General features: G+C 42.5%; 1 protein-coding gene and 1 long non-coding RNA gene across 3 annotated transcripts; both read right to left on the bottom strand.

Moving 5' to 3' along the window:
- Window positions 1-23: 23 nt before the first annotated feature.
- Window positions 24-4935, bottom strand: LOC120720708 (protein NLRC3-like; the record flags this gene model as incomplete). The annotated part of the gene is made up of 2 exons (XM_040010485.1): window positions 24-486; window positions 3161-4935. Coding segments are annotated over 2 exons (1953 nt in total), but the record flags the coding sequence as incomplete, so codon positions are not given.
- Window positions 4936-5097: 162 nt separating this feature from the next.
- LOC120720707 lies at window positions 5098-8219 on the bottom strand. 2 transcript variants are annotated; one of them, XR_005693014.1, is made up of 3 exons: window positions 8168-8219; window positions 7906-8055; window positions 5098-5145 (listed from the first exon to the last, which is right to left on the bottom strand). It is a non-coding gene; the product is annotated as an uncharacterized LOC120720707 (long non-coding RNA). The 2 variants fall into 2 exon arrangements; XR_005693013.1 differs by lacking the exon at window positions 5098-5145 and having other exon boundaries at window positions 5320-8055.
- Window positions 8220-9658: the final 1439 nt, after the last annotated feature.

Raw genomic sequence — 9658 nt, 5'->3', positions numbered from 1 at the left:
TTCAACTGACTGAGGAGGCACACAATGAACCTGTGGAGGCTGAAACACTGTCCTGTCAAACATCTCCCCGTCACCACTCCACTTCTGTCAGCCTTTAAATGAACCCTGCTCAAGTCTGTCACTTCTGTTTGGAGCCAAAAGGAAAAACTGTTGTTCAGTCGTTTGGAAAGACAACATTTCTGAAAGCACTCAAACTTCTTCACATTTGTCTTCAGACACATCCTGAACATTTAGGAACTAAAGAAAGTTTCAAACATCAATCAAAGACCTGAAATATAGAAAAACAACAACAGCCGCAGTCAGTGAACTCACCTCAGAGTCTCCAGTCGACAGTTTGGACTCTCCAGTCCAGCACACAGAAGCTTCATCCCTGAATCCTGCAGCTTGTTCCAACTCATGTCCAGCGCTGTCAGATGGGAGGGGTTGGACTTCAGAGCTGAGGCCACAACTTCACAGTGAGACTCTGAGAGTCCACACCGAGTCAGTCTGTGATGATAGAAAATATAAAATGTGTTATTATAAAAGCAGAAAATCTGCATTATAAACACAGACTGAATGTATATGAAGACAAAACAGAGTGAGGTCATAATCTGATGAATCTGCTCTTCACATCTGTGCTTCAGCTCCTCTTACTGTGTTTGACATGACACAACGATTGAGTCTCTCTCAGACCTGCAGACTTTTAATGAGAATCTTTGTTTGGCTTTAATCTGCAGATGAAGGAGGAAGATGGCGTCACATTTAGGCTTCCATAATGTCCACAGTCTGTCGCTGAGATCTGATCCAGAGTCAGAGTGAAGACACACATTTGGACTGTTTCTTGTTTTGACTCCAGAACATTTTGAATGAGTTCAGCTCAGTGAAGAGTTCCAGCTGGAAAGATGATCTCTGTTTGCTACCTGCTGTCAGGTACGACTGTTCACGTCCACACGCAGGAAAAACCTGCTGACTGTTACCAAACGGAGCAGAAATCTCATCACTGGACAATAACGATGAATGAACTCAGAGCTGCTGATATCAGATCTGATTTCAGGGGAACTAAACACAGAAATGATTGGCTCATTTTAGCTTTCTGAGCCATTATCTGCTGGTGTGTCGCTAGTTGGCAGAAATGATTTGTATTCCTGTTCAGGGCTTCAGTGTTTATGAGTCCAGATCCAGGTGACAGCAAGTCAAAATGATGTTACCTGTCTGTGTCCAGCAGCAGCCTGTATTCACTTTGAATATTGTTATAACCTGACATGGATCAGTTTGTCTTTGATTGGTTTGTAAATCTCACTGTTTCCATTGGACCTGAGTGACGTACAAAGACAGAGAGGGAGAGAAAGGAGAGAGAGGATGGAGACAGCAAAGAGAGAGCAAACACAAACAGGTGAGAGTGGACAGGTGACCAAGGTCAGCAACCAATCAGAGAGCTTCTGTTTGACCCACAGTGACTGATGATGACTGCACATAACCAAGCAGTGTGTTACTCTGATATCAAATATGGATCCTGCTCTTATAATAATGATCATCAGATGATATTATTGTGTTATTTTGTAGCTGAATACGATGTTTGTGTGATTATCAGTGAAAGAAGCAGTGAGGAGGATGGAGAGAGAGAGAGGACAGAGGGTGAAGTTAGAAACACTAAAAGGATTTTTCATGGATTTCATGGATGATTTGAGTGATTTCCAGCAGGACACTTAAACATGTCAGTGGACGTCCTAAAGAACATATTCACTGATATGAAATGTGTCATTGAACAGGATTAATATCAGTGGAAACATGGTGGAAACAGCTGTGACTGCATGGATGTGACACACTTCAAATCTGTTCTCCACTCTTGGATTTGGGATCCATGGAGCTGCTGCTGAGTCTGTACAATAAAGGAATGGTGTGGAAGGTTGCAGCGTACGGACACAAACACTTTGTGGTTGAGATTAGGAATCTGGAGAACTGGTGCCAGAGGAACAACCTCCTTCTAAACGTCAGTAAGACAAAGGAGCTGATAGTGGACTTCAGCACTAAGCAGGAGAGGAACTACCAGACCCCTGTCATCAACGAGTGCCCAGTGGAGAGAGTGGACAGCTTCAAATACCTCGGAGTTCACATCACGCAGGACCTGTCATGGTCCTGTCACATCAACACCGTGGTGAAAAAGGCCCGTCAGCGTCTCTACCACCTCAGACGCTTGAGAGACTTCCAACTGCCTTCCAAGGTGCTCAGGAACTTTTACTCGTGCACCATAGAGAGCATCCTGACGGGAAACATCTTAACCTGGTTCGGGAACAGCACCATGCAGGACAGACGAGCTCTACAGAGGATTGTGCGATCAGCTGAGCGCACCATCCGCTCCGAGCTCCCTGACCTGCACTCAATCTACAGCAGGCGGTGCTGGACCAAGGCCAGGAAGATCGTGAAGGACCTCAGCCATCCCAACAATGGACTGTTCTCTCTGCTGAGGTCAGGAAAGCGATTCCGCTCCCTGAAGACCAACACAGAGAGACTGAGGAGGAGCTTCTTCCCGCAGGCGATACGGTCTCTCAATCACACCACCACACAGTACTGACCCACACATATAGTTCTTACACACACACTGGTCATTCTTGACATTGTTTTCACTTCATCACTTAAATCACTTTAAGCATATTTGCACTGCACAAGACATAATGTGGATTGCACAACACTGGACATTATAGTCTTCATTTCCAGTTAATACTTGTACAGCTGCTGTTATTGTGTATATATTTATTTATATTTCTTCATACATTCTTATATAGTTCTATATTGTGTATTTTGTTGTACAGTTATTTTATTTTCAACTTTAATTTATATATTTTATCTTATTCTTTCCCAGTTAAATTTACCCTTCATTCTAATTTGTGTTGTACAGTTATTTCATTTTTAACCTTAATTTATATTTTATTCCTTCCTAGTTAAATTTACCCTTTTTAATTTTTCATATTTATTTCCTTTCTTATTCATCGCCTTTTCCTTTTTTTGTTTTCTTTAGGTCACGAGCAGTTGTCCAAGCATTTCACTGCATATCGTACTGTGTATGACTGTGTACGTGACAAATAAAATTTGAATTTGATTTGGTTACAATCTGATTTTATTTTCAAATTTAAACTACTAACCTACACTGATCAATGATGTTAATGATCACATCTGGACTCACCCAGCCTTTCTGCAGTTCCTCACAGCTGGAATCAGTCTCTGTCGTCCCGACACTGATGTGTTGTACTTCTGCAGGTCCAACTCATCCAGAACCTCCTCTGACATCTGCAGCATGAAGGCCAGAGCTGAGCACTGGATCTCAGAGAGTTCCTTCTCTGATCTGTTCTCTGACTTCAGGAACTCTTGGATCTCCTGATGTACTGAGAGGTCGTTCATCTCCATCAGACAGTGGAAGATGTTGATGCTTCTGTCAGGAGAGATTTCATATCTGTTCATCTCCTTCAGGTTGTTGATGACTCTCTGGATGGTTCCTGGACTGATCTCTGTCTGACCCAGCAGACCTACTAAGAGTCTCTGGTTGGACTCCAGACAGAGGCCATGAAGGAAGCGAACAAACAGGTCCAGGTGGCCATTTTTACTCTGGAGGGATTTCTTCATGGCTCGTTTAAGGAAATCATCCAGAGAGGACTCGTTGTATTTTTGTCCCAAAAAGTTCTCCAGCACCTTTGTCTTCCTGTTGGTGTGACAGTGGAACATGTAGACTGCAGCCAGAAACTCCTGAATGCTCAGATGAACAAAGCAGTAGACTGGTTTCTGGAAGATCACACACTCTCTTTTGAAGATCTCTGTACAAACTCCTGAGTACACCGAGGCCTCTGTCACATCCAGACCACACTGCTCCAGGTCTTCTTGGTAGAACATGATGTTTCCTTTCTCCAGATGTTCAAACGCCAGCCTCCCCAGCTTCAGAAGAACTTCCCTGTCAGCCTCCGTCAGCTCCTGTGGACTCGTCTCACGTCCCTCATGGTACTTGTTCTTCTTCCTCTTTGTCTGAACCAGCAGGAAGTGTGAGTACATGTCAGTCAGGGTCTTGGGCAGCTCTCCTCTCTGCTCTGTAGTCAACATGTGCTCCAGAACTGTAGCAGTGATCCAGCAGAAGACTGGGATACTACACATGATGTGGAGGCTCCTGGATGTCTTCATGTGGGAGATGATTTTGCTGGACAGCTCTTCATCACTGAATCTCCTCCTGAGGTACTCCTCCTCCTGGGCGTCAGTGAAGCCTCGTACTTCTGTTAGCCTGTCAACACATGTAGGAGGGATCTGATTGGCTGCTGCGGGTCGGGAAGTTATCCAGACGAGAGCCGAGGGAAGCAGATTCCCCTGGATGAGGTTTGTCAGCAGCTGGCTGACTGATGACTTCTGTGTGACATCAGACAGCAGCTTCCTGTTGGTGAAATCCAATGAAAGTCTGCTTTCATCCAGGCCGGCAAAGATGAACAAAAGCTGAGAGACAGCCAGCTTCTCTGCTGTGACCTTCTGTAATGTTGGATGGAAAACATGGAGCAGCTCCAGAAGACTGTACTGCTCATCTCTGATCAGGTTCAGCTCCCTGAATGAAAGCAGAACCACCACACTGACATGTTGGTTCTCCGAGCCCTCTGCCCAGTCCAGAGTGAACTTCTGCACTGAGAAGGTTTTTCCAACACCAGCCACGCCGTTGGTCAGAACCACTCTGATGGGTCTCTGTTGGTCAGGTAAGGCTTTAAAGATGTCCTGGCACCTGATTGGAGCGTCATGGAGGGCGTCCATCTTGGAAGCTGTCTCCAGCTGCCTAACCGCATGTTGGGTATGAACCTCTTCACTCTGTCCCTCTGTGATGTAGAGCTCAGTGTAGATCCTGTTGAGGAGGGTTCTACTTCCTGTTTCATCACTTCCTTCAGTCACACGTTCACATCTCCTCCTCAGACTGATCTTATGTTCATCTAAAACCTCCTGCAGACCAACATCTGCTGAAAGAAAGAAAAACAATGAGACTAAAGAGAAAGAAAACTCTTCAATGTCTGAACAACACAAGAAGTCCAGTTTTCAGAAATGAGTCCATCAGCAGACAGATGTTCAGTCTTACTTTGTACACAGCTGCTCTGACTGGCTGTCTGCAGTCCAGCTCTGCTTCTGGATCTTTCTCCACACTGTGCAGAAGCTCTGATGGTGACACAGAAAAGTCAAAGTGGAGATACTTCTGTACACCTTTGATTAGACTCATTATAAAAAGGAAAACAAAGTTTGAACACAGTCATGTTTCCAGTTCACTGACTTACATTTATTCCATGGACACTCACTCTAACCTGAACCACAGCTACAACCCAACATTGTTGAGGCCTCATCTCCTCCTTTCCTGACTGTAGAGGTTAAATATGCAACAACCAACAAATAAAAGAATTTGGTTCATTTCAAAGAAATTCACACGGTGACCAAGTAAAGTAACCGTAGTAAAGGAGACAACATCCCGTTGATGGTGGGATTATTTGAAAGATTTGCTTTAGTCACGTCACCAAATGCAGTTGAACCACCCGTGGATCCATGTTTGACCATTCTACCACTCTGAGCTCTGCTTTTTAATCATTTTATTATTATCATCATTCATTTATTCATTCTTTGGAGGGGGGCTATTTCCTAATGCCGCCCTAATAAGGTGATGTTCAAGGGGAAATATAACAGAAACTCTTTCAGTGTTATTAATTAATAAATTAACAGATAAACTGTGAAGAAGAAAAAAACTGAGATTTAAAGGAGAGAGTGAGAAACTTGATCATCCATCCTCATAATACATGTTTATCAGTATCTGCTGTGACCATACTGCAGTAATAACTACAAGTCTACATTTCTGTGACTGTTGATCAATCACAGCAGGAATCTGAGCTCATCTCTGCACACAGAGCAGCTTCAGCTCTGGGATAAACTGCTCGCTTCACGTCCTTCTCAGCTCACAGACACTCATCCTGATATTTTCCTTTAACATTTGATGGTATAATTCATCTGAGTTTACACTTTATCTGCATGAATACAGAAAAACAGACCCAAACACCAGAAACCATCAGTTTCACCATGTAGAATATATTGTTGTTTCCTTGCTTTGAATTCAGAGAAAAACTCTGATTTGGATTTTCTCTGTTCTCTTTGCCACAGCCCATCCCAGCAGCAGCTGAAGCAGCTGACTGTCACAACACTGAATAACACTTTAGGAGGAATTTCAGAGGTCAGTAAAGCTCCAGTTTCAACATCAGTTAATTAATCATAGTTCATCATAAATGTGAACCTGGCTGGCACACATGTTAATGTTAGCCATTTAAATATTAGCAGTTAGCTGAGGCCACAAGAAGAAGAGGCCCTAGAAGAACAATGGATGATAAGATTAGATTTTCAACACTAGGCAGAGACGTGTTTTCCTTTACTGTCTCTTACAGAGGAGGGAGCAGATACCAGACGAGGTCACGGAGGTACGGGGAGGATTGGCAGCAGACAGCAAGACTGCCACGTCCATGCGAGAGAGCGATGGCTACGATAATCTCTGTTTTTGTCTCCCTATATAATGTTGTACAGCCCATGTGAGGGTTAACACAAACATCAGTTCTTCTACTTAAGTATGTTTGACACTTTGTTTACGCCTAAATTAACTTTACTGTTAACGAGTTTCATGTTTCTGTAATCCACCAGTGTGCTCATGCTTTTTTAAGTGAAAACATATTTTTAATGATCAAATATAATTATGTTTGTTATTTGTGGATTTTAAATGTCCTTGACAGAGACAGATGATAATCATTATCCTGCACTGTGGTCTCAGGTTTGGTCGAAGCTAGCACAAAGAATGGCTATGTTGAACTTCCTCCTGGGATCTACACTAAGAAGTGAGTCCAACATTAGCAGGGTCTCTTTCCTTTATCTGGACTCACTTTAGCATTCACAGTCACGTGAAGCTTGTTATTAACTCGATAAGTCAACCCAGGGTTTCAGCTGAGCGCTCACATGAAACACATGGTGTTGGCAGCATCTGATCAATCATATTCATGGAGACGTGTATCAGCAACAGAGCAGCTGAGTTTGCAGAAGGAAGTCAAACTAAACCACAGGAACAATATGAGGAGATTACACACATAATAAAATACTAGCAGTAACACAGCTGCTGCAGACAAATCAGTCGTGTGATCGTGTGTGAGAGGAGAAGGACTGTAAAGGAGTTTGGTGTTAAAAGCTCTGTATGAATGTGGGAGACTTTGAAGGGCTTTAAAAAGGCCAATATAAAATAAAAGGCAGCAAAATTGCTGACTGTGAAAGTCACCAGACTTATCAGACCTCTGTGATTAAGACCTGTAAGAACACCTATTTGTACTTGTTGGCATTATATCAAACACACACACGTATATTAAGCCTTTGTTTGAACTCTGGTTGAATTTGTTACTTTCAGACTGTGAAACATCACAGAGGCTGCTGCTGCAGATCTTTTATTCACCTGGAAATTTACTTTAAATGTTAGATGGAAAATGTATTGCTCAGTTTAACCAAAGTAAGAACAAGAATCCATAAACCTTCATAAAGACAAACATCTCCCAGAACATTGAGCTGCTGAAGTGTCACTGAAGGGAAAAACTATTTGTCCTCCTCCATCCAGCAACACCTGAAACACCTGAGTGGAAGCTCCTCCCTACACTGTGTTTGAAGCAAAGCACAAAGGAGACACCTGCTGGAGCAGCTGGAGTCCTACAGACACTCAGCCTCTTCACTACACAAACACCTCCTACAACATCCACTCTTTCCACTCTGACTGCTGTGTTTGTGGAAACACTCCAACACACACCGCTTCACATACCAACATAGAAATGTGTGTGAAAAAGAGCTGAGCTGATATTAAACATCAGGATTTATTGAGAAAAACAGAGTCAGGAACAACATCTAGACACACATTACCTCTCAGCAGCAGAAGAACAGCCTTTAAAGTCTATATCAATATCCTTCGACATGTTGCTCTTTAAGGAAACACAGCTGGGTTCAGGTCCAGGCTCTGGATTAGTTTCAGGGTTATGTCCAGCTGAGCCTGGTACGCCCCACAGCTCTGGGCTTTAAAACAACACACACAGAGGTATGAATGTGAATAATGATGGAGCAGTGATGTGAGTGCTGAGCTGTGACATGGAGAAGAGTCATGGACAGTTAGAGATGGTCATCTCACCTCTGAGCTTTGGTCTGGCTCTCATGTTCCCCACACAGAGTGCTTTTAGAGGGAGGGACTCCCTCCTCTCTGTCCTCACACTGATCCATGCTGCTCAATTCACATCAGCTCACACACACTTTCTACCTTCACCTGCAGAGGAAACACAAATCATTCATGTGCACATCAACTGAGAGCTGCAGAGGTCGTGTCTGATGTTTTGGACTAACATCCATCTGAGACGCAGCTTTCATTTCAGTAACAGTGCCCAGGACCAAGCTGACTGCTTACAGAGAGTTCATACTGTAACTGCTAGCTGCTCTTTGGGCTCCGCCTCCAAGACTGTGTTGTAGGTTGAATGGCTTCTTTGTGAGCACGGCTGCTGAGTTATTGCATTTATGTGCAATGAATTTAATTGTACCCTTGAAATGAAATTATTTGCTCAGATCATGTTTTTGCTAATGCTTGTGTTATGACATAAAAAAAACTGTAGGGCAGGTGAGAAGTGGGAGGAGATTTTCAAATTAATTTGTAGCTGTTTATCTTTGTCTTGTCAGAGTTAAATGTATCTTATATCTCCCTTTTTTCACTGAGCAGTTTCAACTTTTATTAAAAATGGAATGATATTTTTTTAAGTCTGCAACTTGTGGATTATCAATAAAGTGCATTTATTTTTTCAACATGAATAGTGTACCACTCTTCAACCTTCTGCATGACTTGACTTCGTTTACTTTTCAAACATACTTTACTAAGAGCATAAACAGGACATAATGCCAGCATAAAGATGATGATTGGTGATGGGTCTGCCTCGCACAACCCCTCGCTGGAACAGAGACAATTCAACTACAACAGCAAAAAGCTTTGAACACCAGGCAGAGCTCTTTGAGTTTCTTGTGCATGAGGGAGAGAACTGGGCAAAACTCATACCGGAGACATACAAACACATCTGTGTTTGTATGTGTGGGGGTCAAGATGTGACCCATAAACAACTTCCCTAAACCTGCAGTCCAGCTATTGTTGGGATTTAAATATATATATTCTTAATTCTTATTTTCTCATTATATTTTTTTATTTATTTTAATATGAGATGCCTTCAGAAACTGAGCTCAGAGGAGACAAGACTAGGTTAAGGCATAAAACAATAAAAGAAGGTATGACCTCTCTCATGATCCCAAGTTGTGTGTGCATGCCAGAGCACTCTGGAAGGCACACAGAGTCTTTACAGACTACTAAGGATCAAACCTCTATCATCATGCAATCGATTATACAACTCTAAGCATATATGAGTAAATATTTCTAAGCATAAATGACAATCAACAATATTAACCTTACAATTGGCATCAGGGATTTACTTTTAGGCAATAGGGCAGTTTTACTTGCTGCTCAGCAAAAACATATTTATGTTACAGTTTTTTCAGCTAAGAAGAGCTTAAAGACTCTCAGCTTTTATACTCAAGCCCCTGTAAATAGTTGGACAAAAAAATAATTTTCTCAGAAGTGTTCATGTTCATG

The sequence above is a fragment of the Simochromis diagramma genome, unplaced genomic scaffold (genome assembly GCF_900408965.1).
Source record: "Simochromis diagramma unplaced genomic scaffold, fSimDia1.1 OVJJ01000589.1, whole genome shotgun sequence".
NCBI lineage: Eukaryota > Metazoa > Chordata > Actinopteri > Cichliformes > Cichlidae > Simochromis > Simochromis diagramma.
This window is presented reverse-complemented; position numbering and strand designations above follow the sequence as displayed.